Raw genomic sequence first — 27187 nt, 5'->3', positions numbered from 1 at the left:
GCCATAACTTGACTCCATGTGTGCAGTAGGGGTGTCCCGATCCAATACTGATGTCGGCAATCGGTCAGATATCAGCCACAAAAAAATCATATTGGATTATTATATCTGCCTGCATCTGAAACCTCTGATATAAGAAGTCCATTCAAGACTCCACTCTAGCACTTCTTTCCAGCAGCTCACAGAACAAAATATTGACAGGATTATAAGAAAAAAATGGATTAGTCAATAATTCACCGCAGAATTATCATTAAGATTCAAAAAAATGTCCAAATCTATATTTTTAATCATGATTTTATGGGGAAAAAAAACATTTATTTGTGCTGACATGCATATCACGTAAACTCCCAGTCACTAGGTGTCAATATGTGGTTGCTTTTTAAAAAGAAGTTAAGAACTTATCAGACTCTGTTGTAGAAGAAAAAGTGTAACTTTGGTCGTTGAATTAGTTGGTTATCATTTACGTGTTCTCACAAATTTAAAAAATAAGTTGTATTACCATTTCGTACTTGTAAAGGTGAAATTTGTAAATATTCATATCGCGATGTTTATCGTATTGGGATATATTCTGTCGTGTCATGCATATCGGGAATTGAATCGTCAGAATCATGGCAATGCACACCCCTAACTGACAGTAAAAAAAACAAACAACCGAAGTAACTTGAATTGTTGTTTTGCACTTTAAAAGTATAGTTTTGTTTCTTTTACGGCCTTCAAAATTATTTTCCATTTATTCTTGTCATTTGTAGAATACTATGTTTAAGGTTAAACTGTCTGTACCCATTGATTAATAATAAATGGGCCAAATCAAACCTTTTCTAACATTCCAAAATACAAAATGAGCAATAAAAGTGTGTTTGATTCATGGTAAATGGACTTGATTAATGTAGCGCTTTATCCCTGCACTGAAGTAGTCCCAAAGCGCTTTACATATCAGCTCATTCACCCATTCACACTCACATTCACACACCAATGGGACAACGTTTTCACCAATGTTTGATTCATGTTGATGTCGGTATAGCATCTGAAATTAAAAAAAAGTTAGATTGGGACACCTCTTGTGTGCAGACGCATATTAATGAGTGTGATGATATCTCGATACGGCGATATATCGCAATTTTTTTTCCCCGCACGATTTATTATCCTTGTGCTAAGTTTTTTTGTTTTAATTTGGGATATTTATTTTTCCAATGTGCAGATAGGTCTTCACGTAAATTTTGTCACTGTTTGTTGAAGGAACCAATATATTGTTAACTGGAGTATTGCACTATAATGGTGTCACTGGTCCGAAAGACCCTATTTTTTTTTGTTTACAGAAAGCACTATTGGAGATACTTATTTGTTTACATAAGTATGTTGACACTTATTTACAGAAATGTTGCACTAAAATAGTGTCACTGTTCATGGGGCACTTTTTCAATTTATTGCCTTTCAGAGATGTAAATAAAAATTGTATTTTTTCACTTAATCTCTTTTTTTCTTGTTATGTCGCAGTATCGCCATATCGCGAGACAATCATTATCGTGAGCTTTGTATCGTATCGTGAGGTACCCAGAGGTTCCCACCCCTACATATTAATACTTGTATCTCAGCTTTTATACCACTGCACTAAGCTGATTTGTCACCATTCATTCTGTTCTCTGGACTTCTCCTTTTAATCTTGTCTCACAGTGAGGGAGATGATTGGCTGAAGATGAGGAGCGTTCTGAGGCAGCTCATTATGCGTCCACGTGACGTGGCCGTCTTCTCCGACGATGTGAACGATGTAGTCGATGACCTGATCAAGAAAGTCCGCTTCCTTCGCGCGCAACAGTCTGACGGAGCAACTGTTCTCAACGTCAATGACCTTTACTTCAAATATGCCATGGAAGGTCTGTGAAGATCCTTCATTGGGTGATTGAAATGACAGAGGAAATGATGAATAGAAATGGCTTTGCAGTGCGTCAATAGAATACATTCTGAGAAACAAACAACAACAACAAAAAGTATTCATAAACCAAGTTTAGAAACTGACTAACCTTTATTATAATGTACCAGCCTTGTAAAAAATAAAGTACTTGTTTGATTGCAGTGAACTCTTTGAGCACAGTTATGAACTGTTTGAAAATTAAAGGAGCTGTTCTTGTTACATTTTACAGGGGTGGCAGCTATTTTATACGAGGACAGACTGGGATGTTTGCAAAACGAGATTCCTCAGGAAACTCTGGACTACATCGGAGCTCTGAACCTGATGTTCAGTTCCTTCAAGACAACAATGTATGCTGGGGCCATTCCAAAGTGGCTCCGACCACTCATCCCTAAACCATGGGAGGAGTTCTGTCACTCCTGGGACGGTCTGTTTAAATTCAGTGAGTAATTTCCTGCTTGATTTTCTAACCGAAGTCAAATTATGGTGAGATAGGACTACAAATGCTATATATGCCTTGTGAACTGTTCAGCTCTAATCAAAGTGTGTTTTAATATAGCTGATGGTGCAATATAATTGGAAAGAGTATTTTAGACACGGGAATATATGACAATTGTTCACTATTTAGCAGCTTATGAAGAACTGTTTGTATATGGAAGAAGACTATAGTCTGCCCCTGAGGTACATGCGTAGATAGACGCATACAGTACCTCTAATAAGTTGGTAGCTATTTCAGAAGGGGAAAGATATACCACATTTGTTTTTGACTTGGCCGAGAAGCTGTGGACAGCTGTGCTGACGCATTAAACACGTGTTGTTGTGATAAGCATGTTGAAATTAGAACCCATAGCATTCTAGCAGTAAAGCCAGAGTGTATGTGGGACCTTTCAATGTAGAGTTTGCACGTTTTCCCTGTGCTTGCATTGGTTTCTTCTAGAGCCTGATACCAATATAGGATTTTTAGGGTCTGTACCAATATTGGGATTTTAAAACCTGATATCTAATGATATCCGATTGTTATCGTCAAGTAATGTATACCGGCCGATATATACCTACCAATATATGGAATAAGAACATGAATATGCACAGGATGTATACTGTACATGAACACTCATTCTTATAATAACCAAAATATGGTTAAGACAAAGAAGGAAAACATTACTAAATTAAAAAAAAAAAATAGAGTTTTAATATGTGACACTGTCAACATGAGGACTGTAAAGCCACTGATGAATAAGAAAAGGCCAACTTGTGCAAACTGTATTTTTGGAATACAATGTAAAAAATAAAGTTGCTCAAATCTCAAACGGTATACCTGGATAAATCAAAAAAGCCAAAATGTAACTGTAAACAATGATCTCGGGCACTTCTCCCTGTGTTGTAATTCTGTGACCATTACATTATATTTATTACGGGTTATTATTTATATTCAAATGTATTAATCTCAGTTTTCCTGATCATCTAAAACAATATTTGATTCCTCTCCAATCCTCTTACAGTTTACGTCACTTAAATCAATCATATCTTATAGTCCCCAGAGTCAAAAAAGAAGTTGGAAAACACTGATTTAAATATAAAGCTCCATTTGATTGGAACATACTCCCACGAGAAATCCGCTCTTTATCTTCTCTCTCTGTTTAAAAATGCTCTTGTACACCATCTCCAGAACTCATGTCAGTGTTTTTGATCATAGGTTGCGTATGTGTGTTTATATATATATATATATATATATATATATATATATATATATATATATATATATATATATATATATATATATATATATGTGTGTGTGTGTGTGTGTATACATATATGATGAACTGCAGTCAAGTGTGTGTATATTGTGTTTTGTTGTGTTTCCTTATGTATTTTGTAATTATTTATTGTCTGTTTTGCTGTATCTGTCATTTGTTGCAATCTTGAGGACCCCCTTGAAAATTAGATGGTTCATCTCAAGGGGCTTATCCTCTAATAAATGAATTTTGAAATTTATTACAGTAATATTAAGTGACAGGTTTCCTCATTTTCTTTGGGCTCTTTAACATTTCTTACTTCCAACTGATTTTTAAATAAATGTAGTAAGTTCCTCTCTAATGTCTCCCTGTAACCCCAGGCATGATTCACGTTGATAAGAGGCTCTCAGAGATCAAGGCCCAGGTACAGCGTGGAGAAGAGGTGAAGGGGGGATTTCTCACACACTTGCTCGTTACCAAGGAGATGAGTTTGGAGGAGATCTACGCCAATGCAACGGAAATGCTGCTGGCTGGTGTTGACACGGTGCGTTTCTGCGTTATTCAATATGTGCAAAGCTTGGGGTGTGTGTGTGTGTGTAGCTATGTTGACATAGCAGCACAGGGTGTTTCTCCGGGAAGAATCTGGAGGATTGGGATTCACATTGATGTGTCTGCGTTGAGTTTCAAAGGTTGGGTTTCTGGCGCCACATCTGAGCCTGCGTCGCCGTGCCAGCGTCGGGTCAAAGCAGTGAATGGAGGTTACACAGCGTCCTCCTGACAAACTTGTTCTCACTCAGATTTAGTTTCTCATCATTTGTCTTTGTCTGTTCTATCCACACGGGGGGAGGGGGGGGCTTTTGTCTTTGCACATACACGTCACTATTGTAAGTTATTGCTAGACTTCAATGAGATACAGAGGAACATACATATTATTAATGCTTATTGCTGTGACTTTTTGGCTTCTTTGGGTGATTTTTTTCTTTTTCTTTCTTGAAATGTGTAGATTAAACAACACGGGATATCATTTCAGTTACTAAAAGTCACTTTTTAATAGTCTGCATCATTATTCCCCCTCTCTATGTGCCAAAATAAAAAGCATTTCCTATTAAACCAGATCATTGATCACTTGGTAGTTTTCCCAGCTGTCTGAACATCTGTTGTGCCACCTGTGTACACGTCTGCAGTCAGACTCATTTGTTTGAGGTACTGTCAGTTAAATGAGACTAATGATAGTAGAGTGTTTTCTGCGGCGCTTGGGGGCCCCTGGGATAAAACGGTGTGTGTGTTTTTGTTGAACTTGTTGAAGTGGCCACATCACGGTGGGGGGTAGTCTCGGCTCAGTTGCTACCTGACCCACTGGTGATCTCGCCTTTAGTCAGCACACATAAGAGCTGTCAGGATTAGTTAGCCACAGACAGAGTTATGGCACAGCCTGGGCAGAGGTGAGCAGAGTTGGGGGGAGAATAAAGTGATGGTTACGGGTAAAAAGGGGTGTTGGGATAATTAGGAGGCAGGGATGGAAGCTTGGGCCGTGATTGATGTAGGAGAGGATGTAAGGAGCACAAAAGTTGGTATCTAGAGGAGGAGACACACTTTTTTATCATTCCCTAGGAGACGCTGACCTTAGTCTGACCTGTGGGGCCAACCATAACAAAGATGCCACTCCTATATACTGTAAATGCATAGGGCTGGGCGATATGGACCAAAACTAATATCTCAATATTTTGTCTCAAAATGGCAATTTACGATATTAATTTCAATATTTTTAACTCAATAAAGTTTTACCAGAAAGACAATTCTGGGTTAAATTTGCTGATGAAAAATGCCACACAGGCACATCTATTAACAAACAGCTGCACAATATGTGCTACTTTTGGCTTTTTCTCCTCTAAGGGACAGCACGTGTGAGTGAGTTCTGTATTGTGGCTTGTTTAGGGGAAGGTCTGGGTTAGTACACACTCAGAAATCTTTCTAAAGCAGCGACTCCTCAAACGAGTATTTTAATAAAAAATAAGCTATGAAATATCACCGAAATATGGAAAAATTGTAAAAAAAAAAAAGGATAAGGTAAAAGGTAAGATAAAAAGATATTGTCATTTTCTATATCGCCAAAATAAAAAAACTTGATACATTGCTTGTATCTGGATACATTGCCCAGCTCTAGTGTGCACACCAAAAGTGACAACTGAAGATAAATTAAAGCTAGAAACTGGGCAGTATATGAGTACAGACATAATAATTCCACTTTTCATATCAGTTCTCAGCACAATGTAATAAAAACGTCAGTAAAATGTGAGTCACCCCAGAACCATGGCTAACGTTTCAGGGAAGATAATGCAATAGAAAGGAAGTTATGGAATGATTGTCGTCTCCCTTTTCTTTAGTAAGCCCAAAGGTCAGGAGTTTTAATTAAAAAATGCTGTTGTGATGGAGGATTGCGTAACAGATATCCAAAAGACGCGGCAATAAAGTCGATTTACAATGCTCTCCCTAATTAAGAAGGATTATTTTAACTGTTTAATCTCATCAGACACCTGCATCTTACTCTAATACCAAGTGGGATTACATTTAATACGGGCACCAGAGGAATAGAAAGGATGAGAGGAGGTAAAAGGTCGAAGGGCTGAGTCTACAGCTGGGAAAGTAAATTTTGTGTCTGCAGTCCATGAGATTAGGCCCCTCTGTTTGTGCCTCTCCAAACCTATTTACTTTTATTCACATTACTACTGACAGTTTTGCAGAAAAAGTCTGCATCCAAAGACAGTTTTTTTTAATTATCATTCCAGACATCTTTCACTCTCTCGTGGGCCAGCTACCTGCTAGCACGACACCCTCACACACAGCAGCAAATCTATTCAGAAATCCACCAAACTCTGGGAGCTGGAACAGTCGCCACAGCTGATGATGTCCCTCGTCTGCCTCTCATCAGAGGGCTGGTCAAAGAGACTCTCAGGTACAGAAATGAAGGAATTTCTACATTTTGTTAATTTTGAGTACTTGGAGCCTCTTTGTAGGCCTTCTGTTTGTCAATGAAACACATTTTTTTTCTTTGTAAAGAATTGTGTATAGTGTTGGTGAATAGCTGTTTTTGTGTGGGCCTTTTTGGGGGCAGGCTTTTTCCAGTTCTCCCTGGCAACGGACGGATTACCCAAGAAGACTTGGTGGTTGGCGGATACTTCATCCCCAAAGGGGTACGTGGGACCAAAAGAGGCTCTTTTGGGGAGGGTAGTTGCATGTGCAGAGGAAATAGCGTGACTGCAACGTTGAGCCTAAAACAATACAGTGAATTTGGGGGAAACGTGAAACTACTTTATATGTAGTCCAGCTGTTTCTATTGCGCAACGAAAATTAATCTCCCCATTTTTTTTTGTTTTCTCAGACTCAGCTGGCCTTGTGCCATTACTCAACGTCTATGGAGGAAGAAAACTTCAGTGACGCCTCAGACTTTCGACCAGATCGCTGGATACGAAAAGACTCCACAGATCGCGTTGACAACTTTGGCTCCATTCCCTTTGGCTATGGCATCAGGAGCTGCATTGGCAGGAGAATAGCTGAGCTAGAGATGCATCTCGCTCTCACAAGGGTATGTATTACAGGTATTGTTTCCCACCAGCCCTCTGTGTTTTGGTTGGCCAAAGACCAAAGATTCACTACATGAGCAGGATTAGGCCTGTCAGGATTCTGCTCTCCAGTAATTGGGCACCGCTTTCATTTTCCTGCCAGCTTCTCCTTTATCTGCTGTTTATAGTCCACATCAGCTTATGCAGACCAAGTTCATAAGTGCTCATGACAATCTGATCCTGGGGTTTCTAATTAAGTGAGGTGATTAAATAAGTGTGACTGACTCTTTGAAAATAATTTTACAGTTCTACATGTTTTTAGACTTTTGAGATAGATACTGGAAAGATTGCAAGCTGTTAAGAGAAATCTAATTTTATCCAGTAGTAAGTCACTTAACTTTTAATTCTCATTGCTCTTAAAGCTGCTAAGGGAGCATGATTTTTATTTTTTTTTAAATGAAATAAAGACGTAGTGTAGGCCTCATAGATCAATAAATTGAAGATCATTTGTGTGTAAGAAAAAAAGTAGAAGGTTTAAATTAACCCCGGAAAATTTGTTTTGATTTCCACCAAAAGCACACTTAACATTGTCAAAAAACTTTTGCATGTTTGCCCCCAAAAACATCTGGCAAAGTGACATTTCTGATGTTTTCACGAACTGAAAGTTGTGACAAAACAATGACAGGCGTGTATTTCGGAGTTTACATGGAAAGATCTGAATCCGGCTGAAATGTACAGAGCCTCAAACATGACATGGTAAAAAAAAAAAAATACTAATTTGTGGCCATGAAGTAGTAATTGTTGCTACAAAATCATACCGTGGAGGACAGCAGGCACCGCCCACCGTCCTGGTCCCCCAAGGAAAACGAGCGCACCTCCAGCCACACCATCAGGTCCTCCCTTTTCTACTGCTGATGGACTCAAACATTCATACAACACATGATCACGCTCTGATCTACCGATCACTCACACCCACACCACCCATAAAGAACACGAGACGCACACAGACCAGCAGGGACACGTGCACACACAGACGGATGACACTCACACATACAGACTTTACATCTGAGTACACACACACTCACACACAACCAACTGTCACACAAGCACCAACACTAAACTACCTAAAGGGGCTGAGACACTGCTAACTACCTGGTGGAGTGTGTCACCCCGTTGAAGCATTTGAAAGTGTTTTTTTACGAGATATGTTGTACACACGTGTTGTTTCATCAAATTATAGTACAGATTGTAAATTATAAAATATGACCAAGCAACACAAACGCGCCAAAACACGTCATTTCCTTTTTACAGCAGCCGCGGTGAGTTTACTAGCAATCGAAAATTCTGCTGTTGTGCATGTGATTTGTCTGTACACACAGAGCTTCATACACTCACTTATTAACACTTTTAACGGTTGTACGTCATAAATGAAACCAACCTGCTCCTCTTTGACTGCATGTGTCGTTGCTACAGCAACAAGTCGCTAACCACCAGGGATGTAGTATTTCGTGGCCACGAATTAGTATTTTTTTAAGCCATGTCATGTCTGGGGCTCCGTAGAAATTGAATCAAGTGAGGTAATATCACGAGGAATTAAGTAAACAAACTAGAAAAATATCAGTAAGAATAAGAACAGTAAGAACAAATAATCCTCAAATTATTGAACTATGAGGCCCACACTTTCTTTATTTTTTTTATTTTTAAGTATTGTCTCCAGCAGCTTTAAAATTCCTTTATATTCACAAATCTCCCATAATAACCAACTATAAGAATGTTTCTCTTCTCCGCTCCGTCCTTCTTCTAAATGCGCTCTGTCATATCTTACAGTACATTTTTCTTTATCTTCTCTATGCAGCTCATTCAGAAGTTCAACATTTCCTTGTGTCCCACCACCGATAACATCAAGGCCAAAACCCACGGCCTGCTCTGCCCTGGTGCTCCCATCCACCTGCAGTTCACCGACAGAGAAAACTCAGATGCATTTCTGTCTTCATAAGGTCTACTGTAAACTGGTTATTCTGTAGCATTGTTTAAGTTTTAGGGAATGTCGGGGTGGGGGGTGGGGGGGACTAAAGCCTTTAGACCACTTTTCACTGCCGCATTTTAATGATGTAGTTTTACTCAGGCCGAAATGAACCTCACCTGTAATGAAACAAAAACACAGTGGAGATAATGTGAGCTGGGATTTTACTTTTTACTGCATAAGGTTTTGAAATAAGTGGAAACACCTGAAGTGCCCTAAACTGTTTCTCTGACCGCCTTCTTATTGAAGAAGTCTTATTGTTTTTCAAGTGTCTGTGTGTATATTCATGTATATTTCTCATAAAGCATACAAGTGCCGTTTTAGTTTTTTAGAATTTTTTAAATGTAATAACTGTTAAGGGCAGCTGTGATTGTATTCTTCTATAAAGCTGCCCTTTGCTTTGCTGTGTAGATAAACTTTTTTTTTTTTTTCCAATATCATGGAAGCCAAATAATTTTAACTGTTTAAGTTTTACTCTGGCTTCATTTTTTTTAATCTGTGTAGCTCATGAAAAAAACATTTAATCCACATACTGTAAAGACTTTGAGCGAACTGAACACTTCTACATTCTTAAGTTTTCTATTTTTAGAAAAGAAAAATGTTTGTAGCTTTTTTAAGTCAGTGATTTGATTGTTGGTAAATGATTTATGACAAAACGAATGAATAAAGAAAAACTGTTTTTGAGGTCATTGGTTTTGTATATTGGATTATATGCAATTGGGTCTGAGAAGGTGTTTTGTGTTGCTCAAGAATGAGGGTACAGTGATTTAACACATTCGCTGTATTACAGATTATTCTTTGAGGGAAAGATTGAAGGAGTTTGTTCCAGAGATTATGACAACAATGAAGGAAATAGACAAGTTGTTGTTTTTTTTACTGAGAGGAAGTATCATGATGTTTGAAAGAAAATAAAGTATCTAAATGTTTTATTGATGAAATATATTTACTTTTTTGTTTTGTTTCCACAATGCTGGCAAACAATAAAACTGCATATTATCATTTTAAAACATTGGGTATGTGTTTGTTTTATAAACAGGATTTTTAATTTGAGTTCTTTTGATGAGTAAGTTTTATTTGATTAATTTAGGTCAGGCTTTAACTTTCATCACAGAAACCAGATGATTGTGGTCCAATAAATGTTTAGTCTGATTTAGAAAATTTTAACTACTAAATCATCATATGGCAATGATGAAACCCTGGTATTCTGATTAACTCGGATCTGACGATCAGTATTCAGATTAAATCGATAACAAAAACCTCAACATCTCCAGAGTGAAAGGTTTAATGTCTCAAAAAGACTAGGAGAAGTTGATCCATGCTTTTTTCTCCAGCTCTTAAAATGGTCTTCATCAAACAGCTTCATCTGGTTTTTAAATAGAACAAAGATGTCAGCACATTATTCCAATTTTAAAGTTATTACGTTGGCTCCCAGTCAGTTTTCTTTCTTTCTTTTTTAAATCTTTAAAATCTACTGATACTTTTTTTTTTTTTTTTTTTTTAGTACTTATGACCGAGAGAGATATTTTTAATAATTTTATTGTTGATTTCAAACTCTTCTTAATGGCTTTCATGTTTTTATTGTTCATTTTTAAACCCTGTTTTTTAAATGTTGCATTTGTAAGCATGTGAAGCACATTTAATTTTCTTGTGTGTAAAAATGCGCTATTCAAATAAAAATAAAAAAATGCTTTGTCTTAGTCATTAGAACATCAAAATATTGAAATGCAGTTTGCTGTGTGAATGGGTGAATTTAGGATTAATGTGTGTGTATATATATATATATATATATATATATGTGTGTGTATATATATATATATATATATATATATATATATATATACAGTATAAGATCAACACGTATTTGTATGAGCGTGTATATTTATATTTGTCTCGCGATATTTCAAACACTTCCAGCGAGAAGATAACCGGAAGTAAATAGTCGTAATTCAGCAGTGATAGCGTTCAGTGAATAAGGGTAGACGAAGTAACGGTGAAAGTGTGATTGCGTCATACTTTTAACAAATAAAGCCGGTTGGAGATTTCAGGCAACATAAATTCAATGTTGGGTAAACATAGGCTTTCTCCGGTTGCATTTTAATGTTTACATGAAGAGTGTCGACGCGTGGTGCAGCACGTTTTTGGGCCTCGTGAACCGAATGCTAGCCCAGCTAGCCTCAACCCACGTCGTCCGCAACAGCAGCCAAAGACTCCCAAAGGTTTGACCGTCTTGTTTTAACTGTGAGAAGAGTCGAGCCTACGGACGGGGACTGTGGTGGAGAGGAAGGTCGGCTGCATCGAAGATGATAATTGAAAACATCGATGCTTTGAAAACATGGCTGTCGGAAACGCTGGAGCCAATGTAAGCACTGTTAGCTTCGAGGCTAACTTACAATACACAGAGCCCAGGACTTCACTGTTAAAAGTACAGTGTTGTAGACTGCATATCTCCTTTAAAACCGTGGTAGAATGCTTCTAACTGTTAAATGTGATGGTATCTTCATTTCAGATGTGATGCAGACCCTTCTGCCCTCGCCAAGTATGTTGTAGCTTTGGTGAAGAAAGAGAAATCTGAGAAGGAACTTAAAGCTCTCTGTATCGATCAGCTGGATGTATTCCTCCAGAAAGGTATGGCAAACTTAAACATCGGCTGTGCATTAATTGTAATGCAATTAAACTCAACTTTGTTTACTTTTACAGCACCTTTCATTCATATATAATCGGACATGTTGCACAGACAGCAGAGATCAATAGAAAGTACAGTGTAAGGAATGGCGAGCCAATAAAAAGTATAAAACCATGGATTAAAACAGACCGACTTAAAAACATAGTTCAAAAGGATGATTATCTCATGTTAAAAGCCAAATTAAATTATATAATTGTATTATATCTTCATGCAATCTGTGATATTAATGTATTACATTTTGTATGTAATATTGGCTAATGAATTCCATGGTTTTTATGAGAAATGTATTGTAATTACTAGTACGAGTGTCCTGACCCAATATCAATATCGGATATCGGCCCGATATTAGCCCGAAAATGAATATCGGATATCGGTTTCAAATTTCTGGATTTTTGTTTTAATAAATGGGTCAGTTTTTCCTCATACCTACTGTTTCTGACCATTGTTCTGAGTAACTTGATCAAGCCTTTTCTAACATTCCACACTACAAAATAAGTAATTATTATTATTTTTGTTAAAGAAAATGGAGAGAGAGAGAATAAAGTATGTATAATTCATGCTGATATCGGATCAATATTGGTATCGGCTGATACGCAAGGCTGCAATATCGGTATCTTATCGCAAATGGAAAAGTTGTATCGGGACATCCCTAATTACTAGGGGTGTGTATTGCCTGGCATCTGGCGATACGATTCGTATCCCGATGCATAGATCGCAATATGATACGATATATCCTGATATTGAAGTATAAGGTGATTATTGCAATTTTTTATTTTAATATATGACTTAAGAAACAACTAATCTGTAAGTGTGTACACCTTCATGAGAACATTATGTATGAAATATATTTTATTGGCATATTTTATACTCAAAACATTGGCTTTAACATACCATGTGCCAACAACTCAAAATAAAAAATAAAAAAACATACAATCTGCCTGTGGCTTTTAAACCAACTTTGACTTTAGTGCAACTTAATTGAGGTATATGCCTAGAACAACAAATAAATGCAGAAAGTTAGTACTTTACTTAGATTTTTTGGAAAAAACACAAGCTGGTCAACATGCCAAGGTTTCAGTGCACTTCTTTATGTAGTTACAATGTCAAAAGCAAAAATGTGCAATCATGAGTATATTTCAACTTCTACTTGTACGATTCCTTTTAAGATACATTTTACAACAAAGAGTTAAAACTAGGGATAAACCAATATGGATTTTTTTTTTTGGGCCGATACCGATTATTTTTCCATCAGTCTTAGCTGATGACCAATACGGACTGCAAATTTTATTTAACCGATATTTGGAGCCGACACTACTTTTGCTCCCTCAATTTACATGATAAAAATTACACAATGATGATAACAAATTGTACGAGTCTCGATTTAAAAAAAAAATTAAAAAAGGAACATTTATTGACATTAACAAAAGTGAGGTAGAACGACGACAAGTAAAAAATATTTAACAAATATTAAAAAAAACAGGTGATGTAGAACAAGTAAAAAATATTTCTGCTCTCTGTAAATAATGTGGATCAGCGAACGCAGCAGCCCACATCGGCCGATGCAGATATACCTAAATAACGCTAAAATCGGCTGATAATATCGATCTATCACTAGTTAAAACTAAATTAAATGGGATTTGAGAATGATATTGGAAACTGTTTGGTAGACATTAAAATGGAATTTGGTCTTTGTAGCCTGAAATAGCTGCTAGCTACGTGTGTGCTGCCTTACATCCTTAGTAAAATGGTATAGCCCTCAGCACGTTGCTGCTGGTTATAGAAGATAATTAATGATGCTCGTAAAGTCTGATCACTTTACCCATTTTGCAGAAACCCAGCTATTTGTGGATAAACTGTTTGAAGCCATTAGCAACAGAAGCTACCTCCCAAAGTCGGAGCAGGAAGTCTCTGCAGTCAAAGAAGAGAAAGAAGAGCCAAAGAAAGAGGAGGTATTTTTCTTGTAACTATCAGAAATATTTGACAAATGGTTTATATATTTAACACTAACAGTATGAAATGACATATTTTTGAACTAACTTTTTTTTCCTTGTTTGTTTAGCCAAGTCGGGAAGAGGAGCGAGATAAGAAGTTTCCTCGACGAGTAAACCCAAGCCCTCCTCAATCGAGCTCACGTTACAGTAGAGACAGCAGGTGTGTGTAGGTTCTTCTATTTAGTAAAAAAATAAAGTAGAACTTGTTTTGTAAATATAAAAAACTAGTAAGTTGATAAAACATTTTTTTCTTGTGTTTCTTTACAGGAGAGGAGATGACCGTAAGAGAGATGATCGCTCCAGGAAAAGGGAATACGACCGCAACCCACCAAGGAGGGACTCGTACCGGGATCGCTACAACCGCAGGAGAGGTCGCAGCCGCAGTTTCAGCCGTAGTCGGAGCCGGAGTTGGAGTAAAGAGAGGCTGCGGGATCGCGACAGAGAGAGGGACAGGGAAAGGGACCGAGATCGTGACAGGGACCGCGATCGCAGCAGGAGCCGCTCAGTCAGCAGAACTCACTCACCAAGCAGAAGTGGAGGTAAAAAAAACAATTAAATGACATTAAGGCCTTGTGTAATGGTGTTTTGTGTTACGACGTCACTTAATACATACAGACTGTCACAGCCTGTGAAAAATAAAGCATAGAGTAGCTTTTTCATGTTGTAAATGTTTATTTACAATAGTTTTTTTTTTTTTAACTAAGATGTAACTTATTATTAGTTACTTATTAGTAATTAAAAATTGTAATGTTTTGCATGTCATGATGATTAGTATCAATAGAAGTGTGAGCAAATGAATAGTTAAAGCAACACTGAAGAAAGAAAAATAACCCACAGAGTTTAAAATGTACCAAAACCTAACTGAATAAATACACTGTTACAGAGTGCAGAGCCTATATTTTAAATGTACATATAGCCGCTGGATACTTCTTCATAGTGCTTTGCGATATGGAGAAAATTGTGTATAACGATCAGTGTTGTGCTAGTTACTGAAAAAAGTAACTAGTTACCATTACTAGTTACTTCATTCACAAAGTAACTCAGTTACTATTTAGATTACTTACACCAAAAAGTAATGCGTTACTGGAAAAAGTAACTTTTGAGTTACTTAGAATTAAAGAATGTATTATTTATTTTGGGTCATTTGTGTCCAAACAGCTTCATATTAGTGCTGTAATAATATAATAATCCACTGTTGATCAACTGCTATAAAACAACCATAAATGATGTGCATATAAAGCACAAAACAGCTGCTCCAAAATTAAAACTGTAATTTTTCAGCCTTAGCACAGTAATGTAAAGTAAGCTGTGCATATTCCAGGTGCATATTCTGCTGTTAAAAATGCTTATAAAAATAAATGTGGAAAAACTAATTCACAGCATTTTTCTCAGCTACACAATGCTAAACATATCAGGCTAATGAGCTGCTGTTAGCAGTGACTCAGCAGCAGCGACAGGCTGCATATGTACAACAACATACCGTGCAATAGTTTGGCTGACCTGTTCCTGGATAACAGTCACAGTCCGTTAAAATCCAGCCGCAGCGTTAGCTTAGCTTCACTGATGCATCTTTTGGAGACAAAAATAATGCACGTATTTCCACTCTGAGAAGCACGTCCTGCTCTCGCATTGACTCGCCATGATTGGCTCACGTGATGTTAACAGAAACACGCTGACAATGCTTCTTCTTCTACTGTTTTACCGTGTTGGCACGTTGTCCCACAAAAAAATGTAGTGCCACTGTAAACAGGAAGTACACTGCAGCTAGCAAAGTAATGGACAAATGCACCATATTGTAACAGTAACGGCGTTATTTCTTTAGAAAAATATTGCGTTACAGTACTAGTTACTGTAAAAAGTGATGTCGTTACCGCCCAACACTGATAACGATATAGGTAGAGTTATATCCTGATAAAGATATATATATCTCAATATAGTATTTCTTCTTTAAAATTACATGAAATGAATGGAAAATTGCTATTCATTGTTTATTTTTTTTATTATAAATAATAATAAACTTAAAAAATATCTTAAAATAAATGGTACTTCTCCTTTAAGAATGTTCTCAATAATGGAATATTCGTGACTTTTGCTACATACAGTATACTGTTGTCACTTGTTCTGATTTGTCAATTTGTATGTGAAAATGCCACCAGGGGGCACAAAAAACAACATTTTTTACACTTTTAAGCTGTACCTGATATGAATTTAACAAAATTCATAAATAATAGTCGAGGTTTTGTTAGGTTGTATTTTTTCAAAGTCCTTCTAGAGCAGGAGGAGATAAATTTACACTTCCTTGTGAGACACATTTGCAGCTTTTTTCTTTGGAAGAGTCGCATTGGCTGTAGTGACACAGTTTGTCTAATTAATGATTCCGGTCGCTCCGGGGGACCCAATCCACACACATTAAATTTGCGATATAAATGATAGAGGGTTATGTCGGACAGTAGATGTTTTTATATTGCACTACAATATATATTGTCATATCGCACAGCTTTACCTTCAGTAACTTTGTGTTTTTACAGAGAGAGACTTGGGGAAGATAAAGTACGAGCATGACAGAGTCGACAGGTTGGAGAGCAGCGACGGCTTCACAACGGCAACCATTGGCTCCGCCTCCATCACCTCGCACTTCCCCGTGCCAACGCTCAACAGCACCATCACAGTCATAGCCCCGACCCATCACCATAGCAACAACACCTCAGAGAGCTGGTCAGACTTCCACCCTGAGCACCCTGTAGACCGTGCTCCTTTTAGCAGGGTGCAACCCCCTCCGCAGAGGAAGCGATGCCGTGATTATGATGGTACGGAGGAGACGCTTGCTGGCAGGGTTTGGGTCAACTACGTTTTTCAATTACAATTACGTCTTCAATTATCCATGTTAAATTACATCTCAAATATGATTACGGTGACTGGCTTTTTTCCAATTAAAATTACAGTTATTATTTTCTCCTGTAAGTCAATTACAATTACGTTCTAAATTACTAAAGTTCAATAACAATCAATGTTAATTACTAAACCTATAATAATTGTTAGCTTTCCGTTTAACAGGTTGTTTTGGCCCATGTTTTAAATCAACTGTAAAATACACAAAAAAATATTATCTATCATCCAATTTGTTTTTCAACTTTTGGTTACCTTGTTAGGCTTCCTTATACATATAAATATTAGTATTAATATTTTTGGTGTGGGTGTCTGAGCCTTTTTTCTGTCATTATACCCCTCGATTTCAATTATTTTAAAAATGGTAAAATTATTCCTGAAGAGAAGTGACAGGTACTGGGAAAACTTGATCTGAAACACATTTTGATCATTGTTAACTGCGTATGTGTAAGACATACAGTAGAACTGTAACATGGTTCCCCAGGTTTGCATTTAATTACATTGTAATTGACAGTTTTTATGTAATGTTCATGCAAATTACAATTACAAAGTCGTATATCGGATCAATTACAATTGAACTACTTATACAACGACAACGTATATTTACAATTATAATTGACCCCAACCCTGATTGCTGGTATTTGTTACTGCTTACAGTTTGTTGTCACTCTGATGATTTACACTTGTGTTCCTAGAAAAGGGCTTCTGCATGAGGGGGGACATGTGTCCTTTTGATCATGGAAGTGATCCGGTCATTGTGGAGGATGTGAATTTGCCCAACATTCTACCATTTCAACCTCCACCAATCCCTGGTGTGGAACCACCCCCTCCCCCAGGACTCCCACCACCCCCGCCTCTCATGACCCCTCCACCCGTGAACCTTCGACCTCCCGTGCCCCCACCATGTGTCCTTCCACCAAGCCTTCCTCCTGTTGCAGGTAAGACCTTAGATTCTTTTTTAAATGCAGTAATTAGAAGTAGAAACCTTGTACAAATACTCGTGGTGTGGAGCTATTTTAAAAAACTAATATTAAATTAATTAATTGCAAATCTGCCTTAAATCAGTCACGACCAATTGCATCTTGGGAATTGTCAAACAACACTCTGACTCATTAAGTTATTGCAAAGAAATTGTACAAAGAAAATGACTGAAAATTGCAGTGCGGAGGATGCAGACTTTAAAGCAGGGGTCCCCAAACTATTTTTTTGCTGGGGGCCACATCAACTTTCTTTTCTGTGATAAGGGGCTGGGCTCAGTCTATAACAGGAAACTATATGGACCAAAATGACACCCATTATTATTGTGGAGATTACAATGATATTTTTGCAGCTGGGCTTTGGCACCACCTGTTGGTTTGCAAAAAAAGTTATAAAGTCTTCACGTGTTTATTTTAAGTACCGCAGATACTCCTTTTATTTTATTGAAAATAAAAACACAAGCTGATACCAGGTAACAATGAGGTGATGTGATTTTGTAATTGGTACAGGTGAGTTAACAATTGGTAGGTATTTTGTCTTTACAGGTAGTGAAATAATATTAATACAGAATATTAGTAAACATCAGGTGAAGTACTTTTATTAAGGTGAGCTGAATTTGTATGTATAGAGTAACATAAAGGTGAGTTAACAAACGGTAATTATTTTGTATTTTCAGGTTTGTTTGTTTCTTTAAGGCCATGCATTGAAATAATATTAATCGAGAATAATGTTTAGAATCAGGTAGTGTTGTCTTGTTGAGCTGATTTTGTATTCTCAGATAAAGGTGAGTTAACAATAGTCAAGTATTTTGTCTAAAAGATGTGTTTATTAAGGCTATAGTGAAATAACATTTATACAGATACATTGTAACAAACAAATATATAAGTTGATCTGGTTTTGTATTTACATGACTCTTAGATGAGGTTTTTGTGCTGTGGTGATGAAGGCAATCAGTTTTGTTTCCTTGTAGCTGGCCCGAACGGATGACAGGTCCACCTGTGTTTGGCGTAGCATTGCCCACTGATTAGCCGAGCCACTTTATCGCTCCTCACTTGGCCCAGCAAGCTGGCATACTGCCCTCCATGGTGGGTTTCATAGTGTCGGCAGATGTTAAAGTCCTTGAATAACGCCACTTTCTCTTTGCAGATTAGAAAAACTGCCTTTTTCTTGCACTGGACAAAAAATATTAATATGTCCACTGCTGTTTAAAAACTCTGCACTATGAATCAATTTTCCGTTTCAACAAAAGTTTCGACATCTTCTCCTCGCCTGCACACACTTTGTTTACTTCCTTCCACGGGCTTTTCTTCTTTAGTACAGAGCCGTACTGCTTCTACTTCGTGTAGAATTTTCTCTACCGCCCCCTGACTTGGCTGCGGGTATTGCAACGGAGAATGTGCCGAGTATGAACACCAATGCGCTCCTGTGGAGCGCGCGCGTGGTCTGTGAACGGAGCCAGGCCATGTTTACAGTGATTGTTTGGGATCGTTAAGTGAGCCACTCCAGTTGTTTAGGCGGGCTGAATGTGGCCCAAGGGCCGTAGTTTGGGGACCCCTTCTTTTAAGGTTCAATAGATTAGAATCCTGCTTTGGTTTTGGAAGATGATTTACAAAGGAATTTGGAAGAAAATGAAGATGATTTAGAGGTTGCACAAGCTGTTCAAAGTTTCTTGGAAATTGACTAATTACATATACATTATACACACATAACATTATGGAAAAGGAAGGTTTAGAGATTCCACCAAAGCATTGTGATGCCTTTAATGAAGCAGATAATGAAAGGAAGCAGATCAGGGATTTTGTCATCACTGGCACAATGCGTTTATTTGAAACTCTGGATCTGCCACAAAAATTCTTAAAAATTCTTCAGCAGATGTCAACAAAGCCACAGTGCTTGCTGGACTTTCTAAGTAACATTTTTATGTTTGTTATGCTTTTTATGTTTGTTTTTGCAGAACAAAATAACAAATTATTCATTAATGCTTCTTTTATTTCAGCTCGCTATGTTATACTATGGAGCAATTTTCAAGTGTCCTGTGCAACCTCTACATATTAATTCATTTGCATAAGTTTTTACCCAAATTATTTGGATTAAATAAGTATAATGAAGTTATAACCAAATGTAGGGTTCTAATGTTCAAAATCTGAAATAAAAAAATGTGGACCCCTCTAATGTGCACATGTTTATCTTTCATGCATATCTGTGCATCCACAGGCTGTTAAAGTCTTTTCTGTCGTTGAACTTTGTTCTTCTGTGAGATTCTGTTAAGTTTTGCTCCCTTGATTTGACACAGGTCCTCCACCTCCGCTACCTCCGCTTCAGCCGTCAGGAATGGATGCTCCTCCCAACTCAATCACCAGCTCTGTTCCCACTATTGTCACCTCTGGGATGCGCTTGTCTGTCCCTCCGCCTTCAGCAACGCTCTTCACTTCAGGTAAGGGCTCATGAACGTTGGTAGACTTTGGAATTGTTATGACAAAGGTAATGTTTGCCACCTTGTTGTTTTACATTTTATGCTTTTTAAACAGATCACTATGACACCGATGTATATAATCCTGAGGCTCCCAGCATTACCAACACTGGCAGGCCCCCATTTCGCCAGCGCTACACACAGAGACCCAACCTGATTGGGCTTACTCTGGGGGACGTTGACCATCCACCACGAGGTATTTTCAACACCAGTTAAGCTGTCAGAGTTCATGTAGAAACCATGCACTTATCTTAATTTATCAATCATTGTGCTATGATGTATTTGCATATATTGCAACATGTCTGAAGTTTGGAAATCTCTCATAAATCTTACAGAGAGCAGTCTCTCGCACATATCAGTTGCGATCTCGCCTATTCTCTTTTTTTTTTTTTTTATAATTTGACAATTTTTAGAATTTTTGGACAGCCCCATAATTGTATCCAATTTTATTCATTGCACATTAGCATTAAGTGCATTTTTATTGTTACATTTAACAATCTTCTGTTTTATGTAATATACAGTATTTATATTTTGATTATCCTATGCAGTGATAATTCTCGTTCAATGTGCAGGCTTTGTGCCTTATTATTGATACAAATATCCTGTGGCACTGGGATAATTGCTTAATTCCAGATATTTTAGAGAAAAGTTCCCTGAACCAAGGCCAATTCAGTGCATTTGATATTTAAGTGTCTTTAAATAAATATTGGTTACATGAGCAGCTTCAAAATAAATATTTGAACCTAGTTTATCGTTTATTAATTGTAACATGTCGTTTAGTTTTAGGAATGATTATTTTTGGAATGGAAACAGTTACATTTAGAAAAAAACACTCAAATATCACTAAAAAGTTTTTAAGCTTTAATGAGAAGGTTTTCAAATATTGAAATGTATCGCAAAAGTGCTATAGAAACTATTTTTCCGTAAATACATATCTCAGAAGGTGACGTACCTGGTCACATGACCACTTTTCTCCAAGAAAATTTGGGGCTGTACGTGTGGACAGAAGAGGAGACTGAGACATTTCTTTGCTTTTTATGCTATGGAATTATTACTGACACAGTAGACAGCAAATAGCAAAGGAATAGAGTGTTTTAAGGAGCTTTTAAGCGTTCATCTTCATGCAGCGAAGTCTCGCAGGATGAGATTTCATGGGAGTTACGAGGCTGCTACCCAAAACAACGTTCAATGGAAACACGTTCAAAGCGCAATTATACTTTGTGGACATTTAGAAATATTGCTTTTATTTTGCGAAAATCTGCAATGAAAACACAGCTAATCATAAAAGAAAGTTGGGTCTTTAAAATGCTAATTGGTCAATGTTTTGTTTGGCGACAGAGAAAAATGTGAACAACAGCATGAGGATCGTCATGGAGACTAATTTAAGGAAGAGACCTGCTGCTCCCCATGAAGGAAGCCTGCCCGCTCTAAAACCGTGGTTTGAAAAGTAAGACTTCACTTTTTATAACTTTAAAAATATTTTAGGTCTGTCTGTGTGTCTTCAACAATGTTTGAAATTTTAGTCCCAACATGAACAAACCTAGCCAACACGGCTTCTACAAAAGACATCAGTTCGCTCCAAACGCCAAGGTGCTTGTTCGGCAAATCCCTCCTGACCTCAACAACATCAGCAAACTCAATGAGCATTTCTGCAAGTTTGGCACCATCGTCAACCTACAGGTCGGTATCGGAGCAAAGTGATTCTTGCTATTATGGGATATTTGCTTTACTATCTCGAGTATTTTTTAAAGTGTCCATTATTCTGTTATTTAGAATGAGTAAAGATCACAATCCCAAACACTGCTGGAATGTTACATTTTTCTGGGTGGATTATTTGTTTCACAGGTGGCGTACCAGAATGACCCAGGGGGGGCGCTAATTGAGTTTGCATCTCCAGAAGAAGCCAAGCGTGCGATGCGAAGCACAGAAGCTGTTCTCGACAACCGCTTCATCAACTTGCACTGGTTTCGTGAAGATGCAGGACAGAGACTGTTGCGCTTACCGCAGCTTCCTCAGAACACGACTGCCACGGTAGATCCATTAAGACTCCCTCAGATCATTGTTAGGTTTAGTAGATTCATACGCTGCGTGTGTAATCACATTATTAAAGGGATCCTCCACTGTTTTTTACAGATGTGGCCTTCAATTTTTGAAATGACCTTATTATTAGATCAATGCCTAACAAAATGCCTTTTTTGCACCATTTTCATTTTATTAATTTTGAAAAATGGGACTACTTCACTGTTTTAAAACCTTTATTCCACCATCTCACACAGCCCCATTTGCCTGTAAACATCCCATTTTTTTCTATTGGAGTGATACATTCAGGCTGCTCTTTAGATCATTTAGCAGCTTTTTGGTCAAAACGACAGTTTGTGCTGCTTTTGTTTGCTCTACATAATCAGGAAAAGATACAGACTGTTGGAGACGCACAAACCCTGAAGATAGAAATCCTTTTGGGTGGGAGTCCTTCAACAGTTTGTGATTTACTCACTTGTCTTCTCTGCTTCATTGTCTACTACCAAACTGCAGAGTTGGATTGTCGCCCCAACGGTCATAGGTTATTTTTCGGGTCACAACTGTTTTTATCCTCTTTCAGTAAACCAAAGAGGGTTACACTGACATCTTTACCTTTGCCTTTTGTTAGGCATAAATCTTTTAAGGACATTTCAAAGATTTTAGGCCACATTTGTAAAAACAGTGATCCCTTTAATAGTGTTTAGGTAGACATCTAATGTGTAGATATAACCGTTTTGTTTCCAGCAGCCACCAGCCACATCTCTTAAACAGTCTGTCAAGGACCGGCTGGGCCCGCTTCTTCCTTCAAACTCTGAATCCTCTGAGGATCCCAGTGTCACCCCACAGGTGAGTGTATGATCAGAATGTTTTGTTTTTGTATTTACGTGTTAAAGTAGAAGTAAAGTGGGGTAAACAGTTTTTTTGCTTTCTCCCAGAACCCCACTAAAATGTCGGTGAAGGACCGTTTGGATTTCTCAGTAAAACCAGTTGCACCAGTGGATAAAGCATCTGTCCAGTCTGTGAGTAGAGGGGTTCCCCTACTTATAAAAAGTTACACTTTTTTTCTTTAAAATGTAAAAGGTTATAGTTTTTTTTTTTTTTTTTCAAACTGTCCAGGTTTTTTCAACATCCATGGGCCTTACTAAAACTGTGTACAATCCAGCTGCAGTGAAAGCAGCTCAGAGGCATTCTGAGGAGGCCCTGAAGAAGAAACGGGTGAGAATTTAACACCAAAGTGCATTGATCAGAGAGGAGAATTAAATGTATGGTTTATTATTTCAATTTCAGTAATCACTTGCTGTTGTTGCATTTTCAGGAAGCATTAAGACTTCAGCAGGATGTTAGAAAGAAGAAACAGGAAATATTGGAGAAACACATTGAGACTCAAAAGGTATCAAGTTTATTTTACAACAAAATGCATTAGCATGATACGTTGAAATTCAGTTTATATAATCAAAATGAGATGAAATAATAGATTTATCTTTGGCTTCTTGTTTAATTTTGCCCCAGCTTCTAATATCTAAACTTGAGAAGAACAAATCAATGAAGACAGAAGATAAAGCGAAGATCATGGAAACTTTGGAAATATTGACGAAGAGCATCACCAAACTACAAGATGAGATAAAGGGCATCTCAAATAGTTGCACACCTTTTCGGGCAGCTAAGAGCAAGGCGGAGGTAATTAAACGTCTCCCAGTTTGAAGAGTAAACTAGAGCACAGTGCCAGTACTTCAGGAGGTTAACCAAACATGCCACTGCTGCCGTTTTACACTTAACTTGTTCCAGTAGCAGATTCAGAATATAACAGGCTGCAGGGTTACTGTGAAAGCATGTTTTACTACACTAACAAAAATCTCTCTTCTCTTTTTGCTGTTTTCCTAGTGGCGTTTGTCAGAAAATTGGTCTTTGACCAAATCAGACTGTTAGTTATTCTATTGATCTTACATTTCAGTGGTGTTTGTTTTTTTTCTGTAAATATTTTACAGGCACAAAAAGAACTTCTGGATACTGAGCTCGACCTTTACCAAAAGAGCCAGGCAGGAGAGGACACTGCTTTGTTGAAGCTCAAGTACACCCAACTGCAAATTGAGGTAAATCTTTACCATTCAACACACACACTTCTTCAATTATAATTTTCTCTATTACTTGCCTTTGACTTATGAACAATGAAACACAATAAATAGAGAATAAAGTTCACTAATACATCTTATACTTGTAGTTTGAACAATGCAGTGCAGTCAGCAGCCACACGGGGGCGTTCTTGCCTTTGTTAGCATTGATCTGTCAGTTGGTTTTCTGCTGTAGCTTCATGGTTTCTAAACTCTTGTTTTTTTTGGGGGGGGGGCTCTCAGGCAGCTAAAAGGGGACTCTTGTCTCCAGCACGAGGCCGAGGTGTTCACACCAGAGGACGTGGTGTTGTCAAGGCCCGGGGAAGAGGCTCCAGGGGACGGGGAAGAGGGCCCCCACGGCACGCAGTCGTGGACCATCGACCCCGGGCACTGGAGATTTCTGGATTTGCAGAGTCGGACTGTGTCAATCTGCTGCCGCATTTTGCTGTGAGTTAGTCAGTGAAGGATGTTTCATAATTTATTACAAGTTGAAGTTATAATATGTTTATTTTGAAATCAGATTCAGAAAATGCGGCTGATATGATGATTTATGATTCTTAACTAACTGAGGTTTTCAGCAAAATCTTCACTACTGCTCTCTGGTGGTTTTCTTGCACAGTGCAGCACCAAACTCAAACTGCTCCTGTTGTTAATGTTGAAACTTTTCATTCAACGTTAAAAAAAAACAAAAAAAAACAGCTGTCTTCAAGTACAGTTTAACTCCAAATGACAATCAGCAAATGTACAAAACCACTGAACATCTGACTAAGCTGCCACTATTTTTTGCACAAGTTTGTAATCATACTTGTATCACTATCCTCAAAATTGTAAGGCTGTTGAATATTTTGTACGGTCAGAAATAACTCACTGATGGTACACAAGAACATTAGATTTAAGGAGAAACGCAGCAAATGCAAAAGTGTAAAATAGAATTCTTACCTGAACTCTTACTGCAGTTTTTATATTAAACAAGAGCTCTCAGAGATCATTCACACTTTAAGGGCTTGGAATAAATTATCCCCATTAAAAATTATACATTAAATTAGATGGAATGATCCAAAACAGAATTAATTTAAAGAATTGCGATGAAATGCAATCAGGATCTGATCTGGATGAAACTTTGAGTTCATTAAAGAACCAATCTGACAATTGAGTCAAATTTTATAAAGATCGGCAAATTACGAATCCAGAGATTAATTTTGGAGATTTCACCAATAATGAAAGAGGGAATCGTTATATTGATCCATATCGCCTCCAAAATGCAATGGAATCTTCCAAGGTGTTTGGTTTATCTTCGGTTAAAATTTAGTCAAAATGTGTTCATTTGACATAATCCTGCAAACAGACAAATCAATAAACATGGGTGAAAATATGACCTTTTTATTGGCAGTAACAGCAGCAAAAAGCAACTCAAAGTTAAAGTAACTGAACAATAAATCATTGGCGTTAATTTAATTATTAAATGTCTTTCCACTTTTGAAGCAATTTGGAGAGATTGAAGATTGCCAGATTGATGAAAACCACCTGTCTGCAGTCATCACCTACAGGAGCAGAATGGAGGCAGAGCATGTGAGCAACTATTTGCTTTTTTGTGCCTCTCTTAACGTGTGATTCTGACATTCACATTCTTTTCGTGCTGGATAATCACAAACAACATGCTGCGTTATGGCCTCTTGTTTACATGCCTGTCTTCTCATCGGCGCGCGTCTCTGCGGCGACCACCTGCAGGCGGCTCTTCACGGAGTGAGACTTAACAACCAGACGTTACGCCTGGTGTGGCACAAGCCCCCCACCACCCTCAGCACTGTGGACGCTGATGAGGCAGAACCAGAGGAGGATGAGGTGTGTGGAGGCTTTTTTTTCCGTCAGTGAGACACTGTGGACTGGGCTTATTGCTCGTAATGCTGGCATTCATAAAAGTATACAACAAATCTGCCTATAAATATTTACCTCTGAGAGGCTGTTTGAGCCCAGACTTCCCATTTATTTATTTAATACAAGTTTTGTGTTGTGTTGCACACTTATTAAACAAAAGAGGGAGCTATTACACATCATGGAAAAGACTGGCTTGTGGCTTTATTTGGCTTCTGCATGGTTTCTTATACTTTCATTAAACCAGTATAACGATGCTCAGGTTGAAAATTCAGGCCCCTCCGAGACCCTTTAAGTAAGCTTTCCAATAAAATGCCTTTCCACTTTGAATTGGCTTTTGTTCACTTTTTTTTTTAATCACCAACAGTAACTTCAGTGTTTATTTCTTTGCTCAGTTTCCAGAGGAGTCTCTGAGTGACGACGCCGTGCTGCAGGATGACGACGAGGAGGATGACGACAACGAGCCTCGTTCCTGGCGCAGATAAACACAACATTGACATGAAAATGACTGTTTAAAATACAGAACATTTCACTCAGACTAGTCCTTTTTTCCCCCCTGAAATGTTGCTTGCTCTGCAGACGAGCAAGTTTAATTATTTTAACCTGTAAACCAAATTTAGAATTTTTTAAATTGCTCTTAATGTAGATGATTTTTTTTCTGCTTTGTTTAGCTTATAAAATGCAAAATAGTTTGCTACAATTTATGAAAGCTAACTTGACACATTTGGTTGAAGACTTGTGCTGTGACTTAACAGACTAACCTTTGCAGACTAGTGTTTTTTTTTTTTTTTAGTTAGACCGGTTCACATTGCTTATGTGTAAATATTTTATGTCTGGATTTGAGTGATTTGTACAAATGCTTGGGTTCTGAGTTAACAGCTTTACTTTGGATTGTACAAAAAAAAAATAAAGAATTGAAATGGTCTTTAAAAATCCTGCCAGAAAAAAAAAAGAAAAAAAG

The 27187-nt window shown here is 37.6% G+C and overlaps 2 protein-coding genes and 1 long non-coding RNA gene across 4 annotated transcripts in view; 2 read left to right on the top strand and 1 right to left on the bottom strand.

The window, feature by feature from the left end:
• The window catches only part of cyp27c1 (cytochrome P450, family 27, subfamily C, polypeptide 1), an 11555-nt gene extending 1458 nt beyond the window's left edge, over positions 1-10097 (top strand). The window contains exons 3-9 of the mRNA XM_028476827.1: positions 1669-1868; positions 2136-2345; positions 4017-4180; positions 6423-6589; positions 6749-6827; positions 7016-7219; positions 9052-10097. Coding sequence (XP_028332628.1) covers positions 1669-1868; positions 2136-2345; positions 4017-4180; positions 6423-6589; positions 6749-6827; positions 7016-7219; positions 9052-9192 — 1165 coding nt within the window. The 3' untranslated portion in view covers positions 9193-10097. The remainder of the gene's footprint in view (positions 1-1668; positions 1869-2135; positions 2346-4016; positions 4181-6422; positions 6590-6748; positions 6828-7015; positions 7220-9051) is intronic.
• Positions 9168-27012, bottom strand: LOC114481795 (uncharacterized). The gene is made up of 3 exons (XR_003676276.1): positions 26947-27012; positions 16804-16808; positions 9168-9180 (listed from the first exon to the last, which is right to left on the bottom strand). It is a non-coding gene; the product is annotated as an uncharacterized LOC114481795 (long non-coding RNA).
• Positions 11146-27187, top strand: rbm26 (RNA binding motif protein 26). Of its 2 annotated transcripts, none has more exons than XM_028476818.1 (22): positions 11146-11578; positions 11726-11844; positions 13733-13851; positions 13962-14053; positions 14161-14432; positions 16422-16700; positions 17475-17717; positions 20051-20191; positions 20286-20423; positions 21566-21674; positions 21751-21907; positions 22073-22258; positions 22994-23092; positions 23182-23265; positions 23363-23461; positions 23562-23636; positions 23756-23923; positions 24232-24336; positions 24598-24801; positions 25837-25923; positions 26083-26196; positions 26622-27187. In XM_028476818.1, the coding sequence occupies exons 1-22, from the start codon at positions 11520-11522 to the stop codon at positions 26709-26711; spliced, it is 3039 nt and encodes a 1012-aa protein (XP_028332619.1). In that variant the 5' UTR covers positions 11146-11519; the 3' UTR covers positions 26712-27187. The 2 variants fall into 2 exon arrangements, with proteins under 2 accessions (XP_028332619.1, XP_028332611.1); XM_028476810.1 differs by having other exon boundaries at positions 22991-23092.

Source organism: Gouania willdenowi, chromosome 3 (assembly GCF_900634775.1).
Source record: "Gouania willdenowi chromosome 3, fGouWil2.1, whole genome shotgun sequence".
Classification (NCBI taxonomy): Eukaryota; Metazoa; Chordata; class Actinopteri; order Blenniiformes; family Gobiesocidae; genus Gouania; species Gouania willdenowi.
Note: the sequence above shows the minus strand (reverse complement) of the source record. Positions and strands in the feature narration are given on the sequence as shown.